This window comes from Cricetulus griseus, chromosome 2 (assembly GCF_003668045.3).
Source record: "Cricetulus griseus strain 17A/GY chromosome 2, alternate assembly CriGri-PICRH-1.0, whole genome shotgun sequence".
NCBI lineage: Eukaryota > Metazoa > Chordata > Mammalia > Rodentia > Cricetidae > Cricetulus > Cricetulus griseus.
The window spans coordinates 337131240-337150575 of NC_048595.1; the positions used below are offsets into that span (position 1 = coordinate 337131240).

The 19336-nt window shown below is 42.2% G+C and overlaps 1 protein-coding gene across 2 annotated transcripts in view; it reads right to left on the reverse strand.

The window, feature by feature from the left end:
* Window positions 1-19336, reverse strand: part of Nim1k (NIM1 serine/threonine protein kinase) — a 42547-nt gene that overhangs the window by 9506 nt on the left and 13705 nt on the right. Inside the window, exons 2-3 of one of the 2 annotated variants that reach the window (XM_027401402.2) lie at window positions 6597-6690; window positions 4143-5099 (exon numbers count right to left, since the gene is read on the reverse strand). In XM_027401402.2, coding sequence (XP_027257203.1) covers window positions 4143-4434 — 292 coding nt within the window. In that variant the 5' untranslated portion in view covers window positions 4435-5099; window positions 6597-6690. The remainder of the gene's footprint in view (window positions 1-4142; window positions 5100-6596; window positions 6691-19336) is intronic. The other variant, XM_027401403.2, reaches the window with a different exon arrangement.

The window sequence follows — 19336 nt, forward strand, 5'->3', positions numbered from 1 at the left end:
TCTACTTCCCTGCCCTCTTTTGCACATACCATCCCATTACCAGGGATTACACTGGACAGGGTTAGGCTCTGATGGTTAAGCACAAGAACAGCATGCAAGCCTCACAAAGCACCAACCATGCAATAGGGAATTGTCTGAAACTTAGGCAGGTGGGTATGATGGTAACTTTATAATATACCAGACAGAAAGCCATGTAATTAATATAGATACCAATCACCATTTTTCTTCTCACCTAACAGCCTGTCTGCAAAATGGATGTTGTCTTGCCTCATGGTGTTCTCTCAGCTTAGCTGGCTATTCTGTCTGTGATGGATACACTTACACTTACCAGCATGCTGCCTTCTTTATTTACCTTAGAGATACTTCAGACCTTGAGCTCTGCTGAGAGAGTAGCAGGCACATGACCCTACAGACTGCAATGGCCTTTGTTCTAAAGGAACCATCATAGCTCACAGACATACATGCAAGCAAAACACTGATACACCTTAATAATAATAATAATGATAATAATAATAATAATAATAATAATAATAATAATAATAACAATAATGATAAAATTTGGGGGTGGGAGGAAGACAGGGTTTCTCTGTGTAGCCCTGGCTGTCCTGGAACTCACTCTGTAAACCAGACTGCTCAAACTCAAAGATCTGCCTGCCTTTGCATCTCAGGTGCTGGGGCTAAAGGCATGTGCCACCACTTCTGGCTAAAAATAAATCTTTTAAAAAATTGAAATAAGAAAAGTCATGGTGTTCACAGAGAAAGAATGAATATATTTAAAACCACTCCAGGTGCTGAGGTGCAGCTCTGTCATAGGTCTAGCTCAATTACAATGTGCTAGACCATGGGTTAGATTCTCAATACCACACGTACACACATACAAACCACTCTGTATGTGCTTATGTAGACATGAAATGTAAACCATGTTGGACCTGGTGGCACAGGCCTGTAATCACATCTACTCCCAAGGCCAGGGCAAGAGAATAATGTCTGGGTTACAGAATGAGTTCAGTGCTAGCCTTAGCAACTTAAGGAGATCCTGGCTCAAAATAAAAGTAAGATGGAGATAGAGTGTAGTTCAGGGTAGAGCATCAGTTAGCATATATGAGGACTCAGGCCCAATCTCCAGCACAAAAAAGAAAAGCAAAGAAAAGAAAAAAAGAAAAGAAAAGAAAAAAGAGGGTGCAACCCAGCCACCACTCTGTGTAAAATGTTACACCCAAGCTCCTTCTTGCTGTCCCTCTCAGTGACTGCCACTGCCTTCTGTCATCACTGCAATGCAAACCCTGCTCTGATCTCATGATATGCCCCCCCAAGAGGATGGTTTCTTCGGGACATCAGTGTTTCTGCTTGTTTTCCATCCCATGTGCACTCATTCTTTAATATTGCCCTATGTATACTAAAAGTACCATTCTTGGTTCACATAGCCAAGGAATCCAGGTTCATTGCCCTCTGCCATCTTCCATCCACACCACGTAGTTACCAACTGTGAAAGCTAATTCTGTCAGCTTAACTAGCCATGGGTGCCCAGGCATTTGGTCAAATATTTCTTCTAATCATCTGTAAGAGTGATCAATATGAGTGTTCATATTAGTATACAGATAAAGCAGAGGCCCACCAAGCTGTAGGTGGGCTTAGCCCAGTCTGAATTTAAAAATGCCCTCTGTTTAATTATCTAATCCTGGGATGTTGAGGTTTTTTTTTTTTTTTCTAGCTTCCAGATTCAACCATTCAACCAGTAAAACGTTGGCTCTTGGCCCATGGGCCTTCTGGCTTTCAGCTCTCCCACTGTCTCTGCTGGGGCTCCAGCTCACCTACTGCTAATTTTGGAACTCCTCAGTCTTCATAATCATGTGATCTCAACCTTATAATAAATCCCATCTCCCAGTCCTTAGTACAACCTGTTCTGGAGAACCCTAACCAGTATCAGTCCTACGGATGCCTTTCTTCATCAAGGGGAGAACTGGCTCCATTCAGTTGTCCTCTGGTCACTTGTGCAACATTCCTAAGGTGGAAGACTTAAACCCAAAACTTTGCTATGTATTTCTCTCTCTGGCTTATATTGTCCGTGTTTGCATATGTCTTCTCTTCCCTTGTACTTGAGGGTGACAACTGCTACCTCTCTTTATATCCCTCAGAGGTTAATGCAGTGCCTCTATTGTTGAGTAGGTGAATATTATCTCAAGCAAAACAAGACATTTAAAGACTATGAAAGCTTGACAAAATACTACATAATTGGATTTGAAGAAAAATAATATCTAGATGATCAATTTCTGACAAAAATCAGAAGTTACTCCTTCAGTAGCCGTCTACAGTATATGAAAGATGCTTAGGCAGTGTTTCTATTACCTGCAGAGTTTTAAAATAACTCTCATGCCAAATCTCACACCACAACAATCAAATAAGCTCTGGAGTGGTTTGTAGGCAGTCTTGTTTTTTACCTTCCCAAATAATTCTTACAGGCAGAGTTGGAAGTCACAGTCCACAGGCAATGCAGGAGAACTGATTTTGGTTTATGTTTATATGAGGGATGAACTTCAGTTGAAAAAGAGGCTTTGGTGCTGGAGAGATGGGTCAGCTGTTAAGAGCACTGGTTGCTCTTGCTAGAAGACCCAGGTTCAGTTCCCAGCATCCACATGGTGGTTCACAAATGTCTATAGCTCCAGTTCCAGGCAACACATGTACATTCATGGAAACACACATACAGAGAATAAACAAATAAATTTCAGCTTATCTTTGGTTACACAAAGGGAAGACATGTAACTGAAAATTATATCAGTAACTAGTATTTATTGATCACTTACTCATTCCTTTTGACACCTAAAGAAGTAAGCACTGTTACTTGGTGCATTTTGCAAATGTGGGCTAGGAAACTGGGGGAAGCACTTGAATTTACAGAAATGACTAAGTAAGGTAGCTGAGATGAGGAGGAGGCTTCAGAGTGGGTGGTATATTTGGTGCTATAGTGATTTCTGAATGTATGTACCAATGTATGTGTGTGTTGTAGGTGTGCACAGGCATGCACATGTCTGATGCTTTCTTGTTTGGCTGTGCTGGTGACTGAACTCAGGACCTGGCATATGTATTAGGCAAGTTCCATACCACTGTTCTGTGTCCCCAACTCTGGAGCTTTTTCAACTGAGGTAAAACAGATTAGAGGGGTGTGGGATTGGGGCTAGATTAAACAGAAAGCAAAAGACATCCCTGATAGAAGAAAAAGCAGGACCTTGGGGCATGGTAACAGGGTAGGCCAAGGAGAAAACATCAGGAAGGGTCTCTCAGGTGTTAGCATTCAGCATCTGTACTGGCCTGTCCTTGGGGTTCTGACAGGATACCCCCTCAGCTGCAGCCACTAAGAGCACCACCTGTGCGTATTCCTATGTTCCCTATTAAAAGGGCCCTGCCCACCTCCCATCCTTCTCTCTCTCTTTCTCTCCCTCTGTCTCTCTCCCTTCCCCTCTCTTTCCTCTCTCACCCCCTCTTTCCTCTCTCCTGCTGCTCCTGTCTCCAGAGGCTGGTCTCCCCCCTCCCCTTTCCCCTTTTTATGATCTCTTTTCCTAATTAAAAAAATCCCCCTGCTTGAACCCCGTCACATGTCCTCTTCCTCTCACGCACCGCTTTTCTTAAATTACATCAGGAGAGGGTAGAACCCATGGGCTTCACACGGTGGTTTCAGCACGCTGACTTGCCAGTGATCTTCTCCCTTATGCCAATTGCCAGCTTTAGCTAAATTGCGGTAACTCCGAGAAAGGGCCCAATTAGGAAGGTTAGCAAAGGGGTGCTTTCCACACAGTCCTCCCTTAGGCCAAAGTGATGAGCGTTGTTCATCTGGAGTCCCAGAATGACCAGTAGCTGGAAAGTGTGAAGTTAAGAGCTAAGTATCATTGGGAACACGAACTAAGATTAAGGCAGAAAAGAACCTGAGACCAAAAGTACAGGAGTAGTTCGCCTGGTTATAGGGGATTCTGGAACCTACTATCCAGAGACCCTAGTGCTCTGGAAGGTCTTCTACAGCATTCCAGGCCATTGTTAGTGACACATCAATACAAACAGAAGCTAAGAACATGGACTTAAGTAGCCTTCTAGCCCCATCCTCAATTAGGGCCCCATACCTCGCAGGTGATCCTCGGGAAGTCCCACCCTACCTTTGGTTAGGGAGTGAATCCCCAGCTTGACCTGGGAAAAGTTTCCGCTTCCGATCTCTCCTCGAATTCGATAGAAGCCTATGCGTTTCCCCAGCGTGATCTCCCTCACCACCTTCTCATCTTGGCACATGTCCTGAGTCAGTTTCTCGAAGGGCGTCAGTTGGCGTGGCTGGTCCTCCTCACCTTCCTGGCCACACTCGGTCTGACAGCTGCTTTCCACACTGTCCCGCCGGTCCCACCTGTCACAGTGTGTGTTCACCAGGCCGCCTCCATTCGCAAACACTGCAGTCATCGTCCATGCAGGCTCACATTTCCATCTCAGCCCAGAGCCACTGTCAGGGCAGCTTGTAGAACAGGCAGAGGCCTTGTAGGAGGCAGATGTGAGCTGAGGTCTCCCCGGACAGTGTCCATGAGAGCGCTGAGAGCTGAGAGAAACTGCGGAGACCCAGTGATTATAGAGAGCCTGCACAGCCCAGCGGGTCCTCTCAGTGACCAGAGACAGTCTGCACAGCCCAGCGGGTCCTCACTCCAGGCCCTTCCTGCCTTCTCTCACCTCCGGTTTCCAAGCTCACTGTACAGTTACCATAACTCCTCCCGAGGTGGAATCTGATGCTCTGTGGTAGGTGGCTGCGATTGGGGACAAAGACTCCGCTTTATTTACCCGTGTAACCAGGCAGTCTTGAACTCCAGAGTGCAATAGCCCCTTGGAGGCCCCCGAGTCCCTGCAGCGGGTTCTCATCTCTGACCTTCATTTTGTGTTTCTCTTGCTGTCAAATTGCAGGACCCTGGGGACTTAATAATCTGAACTCCAGAAAGGAAATCTTGTAAATCAGCCTTTGGTCACACAGGCAGCCAGAGGATTAAATCCGCACAATGTCACTTTAGCCGGCCTTTATTTAGATGAGCCCTCTTCTAAGCCCTGAGCTGTCCTGAAAATTTGGCAGGTGACAGCTCATCCTAAAGACAGAGAGTGAAAACATTAGCCCATTCTGACATACTGCACAGGAGAACATGAAAATGCCTAGTGAACATCTTTATAAAAGCACTCTACGACTTTATGACTTATATTAATAGTTGATGCTAAATTACATACCGTCTAACAAGAAGAAAAGTCAACATGTATACATGCTCTCAATGCATGTTTTAGGAGACCTTTGCAGTCATGAGCCTCAAGCAAGGGAATTCTATTTCTTCAAGTTTAGGAAAATACATTTATTGTATTAGTTCAATTCAAAAACTAGACTTTTTAAAAATATGAGATAACAATAATGAGTTTATCAGTTTTCAAACTGCCTTACATTTTTGTGAATGTGTTTTTTATCTCCTTTAACACCTTCATATTCCAGTACAGCTTCTTCTTCACTAGTTCTTTCATTCTTTCTGTTTTTCAGTGACAAAGACAACTTTTGTACTTTGGATGGGCTGCTAGTCTCCAGGCCCAGCCCTTTATGTGAGAGACAGAAATGGAGGGCAGTGTGGCCAGTGGTGCAAATGCTGCCCTGGGGACCGCATTCCAGGCTTTGCCTGCGGTCTCTATTCTACTAATTGTCCTAGGCTCACAGAGCCTGTTGAGATGTTCACAAAATAGCACAAAGCATCTTCTTTCTGAATCAATCCCCTTGGCATTTTGATAATTTTCAGAAATGTCACTTCTCCGTGAAGGTAGAAAACATAGCCCGCCCCCACTTCCCCTCCCACAGCCTGGAATGCTGGGCTATGTATGTTGACAGCATTCTCTAATGTGTATTGAACTTGATTTTTTAACTTGAGCATTTTTAACTAAAAATTGGGCAAAAAAGAAAAAAACCCAACAACAATTAAACAACAACAAAAAACCCAACCTAACAGATTGCGTTGGAAATGTAATTTCTGGTCTGCCTGAAGATATTATGTTATTGTTATGTATAGGACTGCCTGTGTTGTTATTAGTGGTTAAGTATAGGGTTGCTATAAGAAAGGGTAGGAGGTTCTTGCCCAATATTCCTCTTATTTCTGGATATGGGGTCATGAAGGTGGAATAAAGTTACAGGGCTATAAGGGGCCTCTTAGCAATAACTAACACAGCTTTAAAGTAGAGTGATTCAGATGTTAAAAACATATAAATAAATAAATAAATAAATAAATATTAAGGCAAAAGCTCCTTTACTGGCTAAGGAAATTTAAGTCACTAATTAGTGATTGTTCTGGGCTTATAGACTCCTTTGAGACACTAACAAAATCCATGACCAGGAAAAAGTACACCATACAATTTGCATCTATGTTAGAGTTCACAGACACTCTGAAATCTATCTCTGGATGTCTTGCTAAGCGACGGTCAAGTGACACTAGATACCGTCAGATTTGCAATACAGAGCTCATGAGAGACAGGAGTAGCATCAACCATAATTCTGAAAGAAACTGTAGCTTAACCTATGCAAAAGAGAAGGGCTTGTGGGGGTGCAGTGAGTCACCTACCATGGAGCAGGTGCTAGGAAGAACTGTTGGTTCAGTGTGCTCTTGCAGCGCCTCCGCACTGGGCTTCGGTTGTCAACAGTCTCTTTTACCACAGCTAAATAAATAAAGAAGGTGTGCTTTGTTTTTTTCTGTGTCCCAGGGCTCTGCACAGTGTCTGTCACTCGTCTGATGAGTTTGTTAAAGAAGAAATGAACTAAATACCAGGTTACCCAATGGTAGATTTTAGTATGGTTTGGTAGAGGTAAATATCTTTTTATTTGTAAACTAATACCACTAGCCCAACATTTACTTTTAATTATCTCAGAACACTTAGTGCAGCACATTTGTTTCAAAGCCTGGGCTACACTGTACCAGCTGTTAGGATTCTCGACACCACCTTCCTGTGTGGATGAAAAGCTTAGCTGCAGTTCTATCATCTGACTGGGAAGTGTTGTAGGACTCCTTCTTTGCAAATGCATCTCCTTGCCCTTGCTCCTTGTAAGAGGTCCACTCTTCCCAAGCCCCCAGGACTCCAGGCACCTGCTTTCCTTGTCTCCCAAACAATTGCTGGGACTTGTCCTCTACTTTCCTGGTTCCCCAATGCTGAGTGTGGGCTCTGCATCTTGAGCTCTACTCAGGCCCTGGGATGACAGTGTTTTAACCTCACTAACCTGAATGGCTTATGGTACCTCCTAGGAACAAGTCCCCCTTCTTGTTCCACATCAGGGAGAGGTCAGATATGATTGCTGACAGTGGTCAAGCTGGATAGTGGTTTATGGGTTGTATACCCTCAAGTTAGATTTCTTGCAACATGGCCTTAAACTGATTCTCTTTTCTGAAAAGCCAAGAAAACGGTTAATCTTCTATTTAAATTAGATCAAGAAGCTTCTACAAATTAATAAGAATTAGGTTTGTATTGAAGATGAGTTGACTCTTGTTGATAATGCCAATAATCCAATTAGGGGGAAATGAACCTGTGTCTACTCCAAAATAAATCACATAAATAAATATAAACAAAAGCTTAAACCATAGGGTTAGGGGGCTATCTCAATGGTTAGAAGGCTGAAGACTGCAGAGCCAAATCATGGTGACTATTTGAGTGTGGAAGAGAGCAAGCTCCAAGCCTATACTTCTCCAGAGAAATCTGGGATGCTTTCTGCCTACCCCTCTCTGCCCAAGTCAGGAAGAACCCTGGGCACAGGGGAGGGTATCAGGTAAAACTTGCCTAAGGAATCCTGTTTCCTTCATCTTCCTGCACTTGCAGTTTCTGGAAAAGAGGAGACTAACCATTTAAACCTTCAGGAAGGACATTCTTTTTGGCTGGACTAGTTCTGGAGGAAAGATCCCCCCCCCCAAAAAAAAAAACCACCCTGCATTTGGAGACTGTGTAATGCAAAAATTCTCTGGCTGATCACTGCACAATTCTTGGGAGCCAGTTCCCCCACACACCCACACACACATAAGAGAGAAAGGGAGACAGACAGAGAGAGACACACACATATAGAGAAACAGAGAAAGACACACAGAGAGAAACACACACAGAGAGAGACAGGGACAGACAACAGAGAGCTAGGAAGAGACAAAGAGAGAGATAGTTTCCTAACCAGTCTCAATTTCTTCCTAGTAGAGTAAATGGCCACCCAAGAGGCAGCAAAGGAAGGGCTCCAAAATGAAAGAAACCATATTCACTCAAACCACCACGACAACCAAAGGCACTTAGAAAAACAGTACAAGAAGGAAGCAGAAAATATTCATAAAACTGAAACAAAACACTAAAAACTAAAAGACCACTCAGACAAGAAAGAGAGCTCATAAGAATTAAATTATTTACTTGAAGAATCTTATTTTTATTAATCTATGAGGGATGAACAGTAGAGAATAAAAGAGAAAGATCTGGTCAATCCATTCAGAAATCCCAACATCTGATTATCAGAATTCCCACTCATGCTGTAATATTCTCAATAATGATAAACATTGAATAAAAATTCAGGTAGTGGTGGCGCACACCTTTATCCTAGCACCCAGGAGGCAGAGGCAGGCAGATCTCTGTGAGTTCAAGGCCAGCCTTGTCTACAGAGAATTCCAGGACAGCCAGGGCTACACAGAGAAATCCTGTCTTGAAAATAATAATAATGACAAACATATATTCCTATTGAACTTGAATTGCCAATAAATTGTGTACTTTTCTAAACAGTCATAATTGAAGAGAAACTCCACATACTCTCACATTCTACTAGAATGAAAATCTGAATAAAAGAACACACAGGAACAGTAAATCTGCATAACTTGTATGTGTCCATGAGAAAATGCAGTCCATTTTGCATTTTATCCCCCCCCCACGCAGACTTACATTAGACTTCTGTCAATAGAAACCCTGCTTAAGAGTTTAAAGGGCTGCTACCAACAGTACATATTTTGACTGACTTTTAGTAGTATCCTCAGACATCAGGCTGGATCATGTTGAAAATTAAACAAGTAATGGAAGTAAAGATATGCCTAATTTCAGACAAAATCTCCTGTGTTTCAGATACAGATAGTTTCCATTGTTGTTTTTGTCTTTTGCCTCTTTAATTTTGACCATTTTTTTAATGGACCCTAATAAGAACTTAGAAACTCAGTCAGACAAAAATATGGAGTCGTGTCATCATAGATCAAAAGTATCTGGAGGAGGCAGAACAGTCCTTAATTATTAGCTTACTGCTGTAGCACAGCAATGCATTAAATAAGATGAAAGAAAACAGGGCCTACTTGGTAATTTATTTTTGTGACTTGCAACCCACTGTGAAAATGATATCAAAGGAAGCCATCTTGCCTTTGTTCTCTTCGTCTCCCTTTCAAACCTTCTGGGCCAGGCTTTCAGACAATCCCTTTGTCGCTTGGCAGGGCCAGGCTTGCTTAGAGGAAAATCTGGGGTTTTTTCTATATGTGGCAACAAGACTCAGTGATAATAAAGCTGTGGTTGTAATCCTTCTCAGACGCACTACACCCTCACACAGAGATCATTAACAAGCAGTTCATTTGAAATGATTTGCGCCATCTTTACTTTTGGCCTTAGCTCTTATTTCTCAACATCCATGCCAAGAACCTCATGCAGAGCAGCGAAGACATTTGAAGCAAATGCAAAATCATTATGAACTGCTTCTACACAAGTGCAGTGCTGCTACTCTGTAACACAGCTGCTTCCCAACTTGATATCACAGGTTACTCTCCAATTATTCATCCCAGGTCTTCCTGAGTCCACCCACACTCACCATCTATGGCTGGTCCACTCAGTCTATCAGGCCTCCATCAGCTCTCTTCCTATACTGTGTTCTACCACACTAGAGAGTTCCATGGCCATTGAGATCACAGGCTGAAACGTCTGTGGGGGTAGTGCAAGTGTCCTATATGGATGACCCCACACAAGGCCCCTAGTATGCTAAGCTCTGCTCTGCTCCAGCCGGGTAGCCATGCTGGAATGCAAGTTTACATTTGTCAAATCTTGTAATCACCCAAAGAAACTGGAAATGGAGAGTTTTTTGATAAACTCTCGGAATCTGTAAATGGTGGATTAAAAATTTTTTAAACATAGTAAATGAAACTGAACAATTGGACCACAGTTGTGTGGTATGGCGTGTTTGTGGTAATGCTCATAATGACGTGTGTGCATTGTCTGACGTAGAATGCCTGGCATTTAAGACCACAAATATTCTCTGATGGAAGCAAAATTTAGCAATGATCTAAAAATTATATTGTATAGTAACAGGGAGGATGACTCATCGGGTAAAATTTGTATACAGTGTTCTATCTGCATAGATGCCTGCAATCTAGAAGAGATCTCATTACAGATGGTCGTGAGCCATAATGTGGTTGCTGGGAATTGAACTCAGGACCTCTTGGAAGAGGAGCCAGTGCTTTTAACCACTGAGCCATCTCTCCAGCCCATAAAATGTTTCTTATTCAAGCATGAGGACACGAGTTTGGACCACCAACACTTGTGCAAAAGCTGGATGCATTATTGATATCCCCCTTAGCACTGGGGACTAAGAAAAAGATGGGCCCTAGACTGGCCAGCCAGTCTAATCAAACAGAGAGCTCCGAGTTTATGGGAGACCGTGTCTTGGATGGAGACTGATGGAGGAAGAGCCTTCACGTCAGCCTCTGACACATCCCCATGTGAATGCCCTGACAACACTGTCAAGTGAGCTGTCTTCAGTCCCCTTTCACAGGTCAAGTAAAGAAAATCTAATGGCAAGTGAAGTCAACAACATCGCCTTTGATTTTCAACTGTTGTTGAATTGAGTGTTTAGGTCACCTGTCACTGCCAACCACACATTTCAAAAAAGAGGAAGAAAAAAGCCAAGATCCAATAGAAATATTTCAGGCTCCTGGATGCTGAATAGAAATTTAAATCTCATTTATAATTCATTTTGGAAACACAAATATTCCTACCATCTTGAAAAGATGATACTTGCCTTCAAACAAGCAGGGAGTGACGTGGAGATAGTGTGCCATGCACTGAGCCACAAACAGGTATCCCTGAGCAGAAAAATGAACACATTCTCCATGTCCTCAGAAACAGCTAATTTAGGAAGCACTGTGGGAACACTCAGACTTACTTGCACCTCACAGTTTATTTTTAGGGAATTAAAATGTTTGCACATCAAAGCCCAAACTGCTCTTTTACTGTTTGGCAGTGTCACTTAGTTCTAGAGGAATGTATTCTGGAAGACACAAAGAATAACACATGAGTGACGGGATCAGGGAATTTAAGAAAACTTTTCTATTTGAGCCACACTAAGGAAAGTCTATCGTTCACAAGCAGTTATTGCTGCGGGGGAGGGGAGAGTCCTGCAGTGCAAACACTTCAACTGATTAAAAAGTTCAAGTGCATTTGAAACCCTTATTGAGTCTCCCCTACCTGACTGATTCCTGCACACAGAACAGGCAACGCACTTGAGATCAGTGCTGAAAATCAAGCCCAGGGCCTCAGCCTTTGTTTGTTTTGGGGGTTCCTAGGATTCGGCATGCACCCATTTTTGAAAGCCACTGTTTTATAGCATAGAAACTTCAAGCAGGCAAAGACTGCATTTTCCCATTTCTGCTGTAGTTGGGTTTGGCTGTATGTCTGCATTTTAGTCATGGACTCTGAGCAGAAGCAATAAAGACAGTTTTTAGGTTATTGCCTTAAAAGGAGATAGACATACCCACTCCTCTTGCTTCTTTCCATCTTCTGGCTGGTTGGAATGTGGACACAATAGTGTAATAGAAATAACCACTTAGACCAAGATGGAAGCCTAATACTGAGACTGGAAGAGCCACAGAGAGAAGTGTGGATGCCATCATAATGTACGGTGGGGTACCACAGGCCCAAAACTACATGGACAAATGATCATGAATTGAAATTCCTGAAACCATCAATCAAAATAATGTTTCTCCTATTAAGCTTTTTATCACAACATTTTGTTTGTTTTTGGTTTTTCGAGATAGGGTTTCTCTGTATAGCTTTAGAGCCTGTCCTGGAACTCACTCTGTAGACCAGGCTGGCCCTGAACTCATAATCACCTGCCTTTGCCTCCAGAGTGCTGGAATTAAAGGTGATTACCACCACAGCCTGTGTTTACCTCAAATATTTTATCACAGCAAGAGAAAGCAGACTAGCTGGGCTGGGTGGTGCACACTTACAATTCCAGCGCCCAAGAGGCTGAGGCAGGGGCATTGTAAGAGTGATAGTTGTAAGACAGTCTGTTCTATCTCAAAAAAACATGTACACAGATAAAAACAAAAACAAACAAACAAACAAAGAACAGGAGAAAGCTGACTATCCCAGATTATGTCTTCTTTAAGCAACCTAATGGTTGTGCAAGGAGGTGCCTTGATTTCTTATATCAAATTCCATATTATCTGAACATTTTACAAGATGAATAACTACTTCTATAATTAAAATTTTATATCTATCTACACTATGTGTCTGGTTATATAGAGGTAGATATAGAGGGTGAATAGAGACAGACAATAGATAGACCAAGGGTAGTGAGGCAAGGACAGAAAATCAATTACAGAAACTTCATGTTTTAGTTTTTTGGTACTGTAGAATATTTCAAATATTCACACCTTTGTGTAATCTAAATCACAAATCTTAACTATACATGGAAGAAAGAACAGTGATCCAAAAATTATGCCGCCATAACTTCCGAGTAAAAAGCCAGTTTCAACAAACAGTATCAATTTATTTTTTAAATGTGATTATTAAAATTTTATTTATCACAGGACGTGTACATATGGGCGTGTGTAGAGGACAACTCTGTGGAGTCAGTTCTCTCCTTCCTTACATGGGTTTGGGGAATTGAACTCTGGTTGCCAGACTCGCACAGCAAGCGTCTTTGCCCACTGAGTCATCTTGCTGGCCTAGCCATCCTTACTTTTCCAGAAATACTGTAAATTATGTAATGATGTAAATTTCAGGATTGAGATTTTATTTGTACTTGGTAAATACATTTTGCTTTATTGTATGCAAGCTTTAGGGAAAGGGAAATTTAAACCTTTGTGTTTTTACTTTTTTTTTCCAGCTTCTTCAATACAAAATTGTTTCTATTCACTTATAAAATACAGTGGGTCTTAAGAAGACCACAAGTGTGTTCTTCCATTAAACACTTAGATGATGCGAGCTGAGGAACTCTACTTTGAAGGCATTTCTTTTAAATCAAACCACCGAAGAGGGCATTGTGATCATTGGCCTTGGCTTCCCACTGAATATCTGTGTTCCGGACATGACACTTTCTCAGTGTTTTTACCAGCAAGTGAGAAAGCTGGACTGACTTTGGCTCACTCTGCCTGATACCTTCTAGGATTCTGAGTTTAGCAGTGCTAGCTAAAATCCATATTGTCAGTGAAACATAAAAGGTCCAAAGTCCTAATGTCACATTGCCCCCTTCTGGACCTTTGAAGTATCCACGAGGATCAAAGTATAAAAGCTTAGAAACTATACTGGGCATGCTGGAATACTATAGCTCACTCAGTCTGCTTTCTGCCACAAACAGCTCAGAAGACTTGGAAGCATTCTGATAAGAGTGTTGACAGGCCATCCAGGAAAGGCTCTCCAGGAGCTGAAGACTCAGAATATGGAAAAGTTGAATGTCAACCTAGAGAAAAGGTGAAAGAGAGAGAGAGAGAGAGGAGAGAGAGAGAGAGAGAGAGAGAGAGACATGCCACCAAGTACACACACACACACACACACACACACACACACACACACACACACACAGCTGGCATGCTGATTTGGCACAGAACATTAGTTTTTATGCTCCTAGCTGCATTTCTGCCTCCTGAATTCTTCATAGTTTAATTTCTTCCTTGCCCCCTCTCCAAATTCCCCATCCTGTTGACTCAGAATTCAGTCTTATCTAATGTATATCCTGGGATTCGAGATTCCCTCCTTTTCTTACATAGCAGATTGCCTGTAACTTCTGAACCCTAGGATGAACTGAGAGAGCCTGGATGCACTGACAGCTGGAGAAGATAGGGGTCCAGGGCTTCCTGCTTGACTGTGACTGTCTAATGCATTCTAAGGGCCACTCACTCTAGAAATTATTTCTTACAAGTGGAGCAAGTGTTGGGCTGGTGAGGTGCCTCCATCAGTAAAGGCACTTGTCCCCAAGTCTGGTGCCCTGAGTTCAATCCCTGAAACCCATTTGGTAGGAGAGAACCAATTTCCAAGAATTCTCCTCTAATCTCCATACCTGCACCATGGCATGCAAGTACGTGCTCCATGACACCATCAATAAATAAACATGTCATTATTAATTTTTTAAGGAACAGGTGTTAACATAGAAAGTGAGGCTAGGCTCTGGAGAGTTTGCAACTTGTCTTGCCAAAATAAGAAAGATGATCAGCTGGCTTTTAGCAAATACATGGTGGTGTGTGTGCTGGGAACATTACCCCCCTCGCCCACACGAGCCCGCCCCCTGCCTGGCACTGTTTCTCCTCTCTTATTTACCCCTTTGTAGTTTCTTTTTAAGTCATCTCAACAAGTCTTCAGCCATATGTGGAATTATCCATGTCCTCAGTGGCTCATTGTGCCCTCCTCTAGTCTCCTTGATCCTGCGTGATGTCTCCTGTATCATTTCTTCCCCTCTAGCCTGTGCTCATGTTTTCCTCTGTGACTAGCTGATGTCACTTGAGATCTGTGTACCAGAATCTGGTCTTTGCCTGCTTATTGCTCCTTGTAATTTGAATTCGACAAGCTCCCTCCCGAGTTGTCCTTGAGAGCAGACCCCTTCACTGAGGGACAGCCCATCCCCACAGCGCTTCCAGCTTCATCTTGAGAACACCATACTGACAGCTCAGACAATGCCTCCGCTTACACTCACATCTTACATACATTAGGTCTTCTGTGGGAGAACTTGTCTGGACATCAGGGAGTAAGATCTATATTTAAAGTAGGAGAATAAAGCTTCAGGCTTTTTTTTTCTCCAGATTTGTTCCCCTCACAGCTTTCCCCGGTTGGTAAATGGCAGAACATCCTTCTACTGAAGTCACAGGCATTGACTCCTCTGTTCTCTCACATTTCATACTTAGTCTGTCAGCCAATCCTGTAGGTCTTTTGCCAGAGAGTACCCTGAACATAGCCACTTGCCACCAAGATCAAGCCACCACCAGCCACTGGTGAGATGGCTCAGTGGTTAAAACTATCAACCAAACTTGATAGCTCTCATACACATACACACACACACAAAAAAAGAGATCCTTTTTTTGTTTAGTTTAGTTTTGTTTTTTGTGTTTTAAGACAGGGTTTCTTTGTGTAACAGCCCTGGTTGTCCTGGAAATAGCTCTGTAGACCAGGCTAGCCATGAATTCACAGAGATTTGCCTGCCTCTGCCTCCCCAGTGCTGGGATTAAAGGCGTGTGCACCGATACTTGGCCAGAAAGATCCTTTTAGGAGACATCAATCAGATCAGGTCATTTCTTAAAACCTTTTGAACTAGGGTGGTGGTGGCTCACACCTGTATCCCAGTGCTCCAGAAGCAGAGGTAGGTAGATTCCCTAAGTTCAAGGCTAGCGTGGTCTGCAGAACAAGTTTGAGGACAGACAGGTCTACACAGATAAAAAAAAAAAAAAAATCCGAAACAAACAAAAAAACCCTTTGATAACTTTCCATTTTAGTCACAGTAAAAGCTTAAAATGTCCTCCAAGGCTCTTCCCCGGGTGGTCCCTTTCCTCTCCGAGGTCACCTCCCCCAATAGCCCCTTCACTCACCTGCACTCCAGCACTGCTCTCCTCATTCTTAAACACATTAAGCATGCTGTGACTTCTGCCAGCACCTGCTGACTGACTGTGAGGCTGATTTCACTCATCAAAAACCAAATGGAGCTCTTTCTTGTACTTCCGACACCTGAAGCAGTGTGGTTTCCTTCCCTGCTTTATAGTCATGACTCATCATGTCAGCCTGTCTCTCCCATCAGATCAGACACTTCTGAAGGGTAGTGACCCTGTGTGACTTATTTAGACTATAGTCATCTACAGGATGTCTTAGTTGGGTTTCTATTATTGATGTGATAAAAGACCACTACCAACAGCAACTTGGGGAAGAAAGGGTTGATTTGATTTTATAGCTTCTAGTCCATTCTCCAGGAAAGTCAGAGCAGGAACTGAGGGAGGCACCTGGAGGCAGGAACTGAAGCAGAGGCCATGGAGGAGTGCTGCTTCCTGGCTCTCTTCTCCTGGTGCCAAATCAACTGGGTAGTTTTATAAATAAAAATGGAAGTCAACATTTATCTCACCCCATACACAGTAAGTGAATTGAGATTGAGTAGGCTTGGACTTTAAGCTTAGGTGAAAATGCATATTCAGGAAAACACCTTCAGGGTTCTGAAGTATGCCAAGTATTTTGGACTAGATACAAAACCTGCAGAAGGATAATGAAGTAGATAAATGGACTTCATTAGAGTTAAAATTATCTAAAGATTAAAGAGATGCCACTAAGAGCCAGATGGGGCAGAGCATGCCACACCTGAAATCCCAACATTTGGCATGGGGGCTAGAGCAGGAGGATTGCAAGTTCAAGGCCAGCCTGGGCTATACATCAAGATGCTGTCTCAAACAAACCACAACAATAAGTTACCACTAAGAAAATCAACAGAGCCAGTCAGTGGTGGCACAGGTCTTTAATCCTGTTTCTCGGGAGACAGAGGCAGGTGGATGTTTGTGAGTTAGAGGCCAGCCTGGTCTACAGAGTGAGTTTCAGGACAGGCTCCAAAGGTTACACAGAGAAACCATGTATCGAAAAGCGAAACAAAACAAACAAACCAAAACCCAAAAACCAACAGTCTGGGATGCAGAGGCAGACAGTTCTCTGAGTTAGAGGTCAGGTCTACAGAGTGAGTTTCAGGACAGCTAGGGCTACACAGAGAAACCCTGTCTAGAAAAAAAAAAAAAGACCAACAAACACCCCCCCCCCAGAAAAAAACCAAGCAGACTAAACAACAACAAACCATTAATGACCAAAGAGTAAGGAAGTACACATGCCGATGCTAACCAGCAAATTAAGACCAAGCTAACAGAGATCAACCTAGATTAAAGGAGTTGAAGAGCGTTTTTCTCTTTTGATAGTGCCTGGGCTCAAACTCCGTACCCTGCAAACAGGAGTCACACAATGAGTCTTCAGTTTCATTATTTTTAATTGCTGCTTTTGTTTTTCAATCTTTAGAGACTTCTGTAAGTTAATTTATGTCTCTTTCAAAATCAGAAACTGAGGTACAGAATAGCCCAGTTAAATAACATGAGAGTAACCTTGAGAACCCAATGTCCTGAGCATCTACTGTGTAGCATAGCATAGGCCAACAATCCATTGTTGTAGTGAGGACATTGGGTACCAACGCTAATGTTTGAAGTGTGTCCTGTATTTATAGTGTGGAAATGGCTAGGACAGATCTCAGATCCTACATTAAGACCATTAAATTATACAAATGCGTTTTGTTTCAAGGACACATACACACCAATTAAAAATAAAACAAAATGTTTTTTAAATGTAAAAGATCATTCATTTTTTGTTATTACACTTGTTATTTAGAGTCTAGATATAAAGTCCTTATTAACCTGTTGCAGTAGCATACGAAAGTAGGATTTGCTGAAGCAGCTGGAGGCAGCAAGATCACAAGTTCCTTATTAGACACATGACTTATAAAACATTTCTCCCATTCTGTGAGTTCATTTTCTTGACGTTGACCTTTGAAAAACACAAAGTTTTATTTTTTCTTCAAAAAATTAATATATTTATACAGTTATGTTTTTATCTTTTATTACTTTTGGTATCATGTTTAAGAAACTATCCCTAATCCAAGGTCAGGAAAATGTATACTTCTAGAGTTTTAATATTCAGACTCTAATATTTGATACATCTTGAATTAAGTTTATGGTGTGAGGTAAGGGTTTAATGTCAGTCTTTTGTATGGTGGCTAGCTCTTTAGGGTTTTTGTTTTTGTTTGTTTAGTGTTGCTTAAGTGTTTACAAGACACACTATAACTTAATACAAATGGCTGTAAACTTCTGTAACTGAAGTGATACCTACAAATTTCCCTCCTTTGTAGCTCCATTCTCTCCATCTATTTATCTGTTATTACATGTGATGTCTCTATGTGTTCAAATATGACAAATCATTGTTTTAATAATTTTTCTATAATTTTGTGTATTTTATTGTTGTTAGACAGGGCTTCACATATCCATGCTGGCCTGGAACTTGGTCAGTGGCTGAGACTGACCTTGAAATTCTAACCATTTCTACTGTGCCTCCCTAGAGGCTGATGCAGGAGAAGCACAAGTTCAAAGCCAGACTAGGCTAACTTAGTAAGACCTTGTCAAAAGAAAGGACAGGAGAGGGGAGGGGAGGAGAGAAAGGGAGAGGAGAGAGGGAAAGAGAAGGAAGAAGAGAAGAGAAAAGAAAGGACAGATGAGAACAGTTAGCAAGTATAGACTTGGGTCCTATTAAAAGCCCCGAGCATGAAGAAATGCTCTCTGCTTTGTTCTTCTTTATACAGAGTCATTGCTGGGTTGCAAAGTATGTAAATGAATGAGTAATGAACTCCATACAGACACAGACATGCATATGATTAAATGAGTTGTGATTTAGGGGAGTGGTGACATGCTGAGTGAGAAGTAAGGAGAGATTCATTCCAAGTAGAGAGCATCTATGGGAAAGGGTTCATCTTTGTGTATCCTGTGTGTTCAATAAATGTTTGTGAATGAATGACGCATGCTCGCATGCTCTGGTCGGTACAGATCTGGGAGGATGAAGCAAGCGATGTTCAGTCTTAGAAATCCCCATACTTCCCACACACATGTGACTTCTGCCTCTTCTTGATGTGCATAGCTCAATTTCCACTTAGGAAAAGCCATGAGCAAACACAGGGGTAACCCCTGTCCCCTTTTTCCATATAGGACATTCTCTCAACTCACCTCACAGAAAAATATTCCTGGAATCTGCGGGGGGGGGGGGGGGGGAGCTGTTTTGTTCATATAGACCAAAGAGTCTTTACACTTTTAAAACACCGTTCAATTAAGAAAATCAAAAAGTATATTCACGTTTCTTCATAGGTTTATACTTATGAGTATACCAGGATCAAAAGTGTATGCTGCTTTTTAACAACTTTCTTTGGAAACAGAAAATCCTCTGAGGATGCAAGACACCGGGAACTCACACAGACATAGGCAATCATGCTGGACTTCACAAAAAGAGAAAGTATATCAAAGCCAAGGTGGCCTTACAACTTCAAGAAGGCTGTAAATGA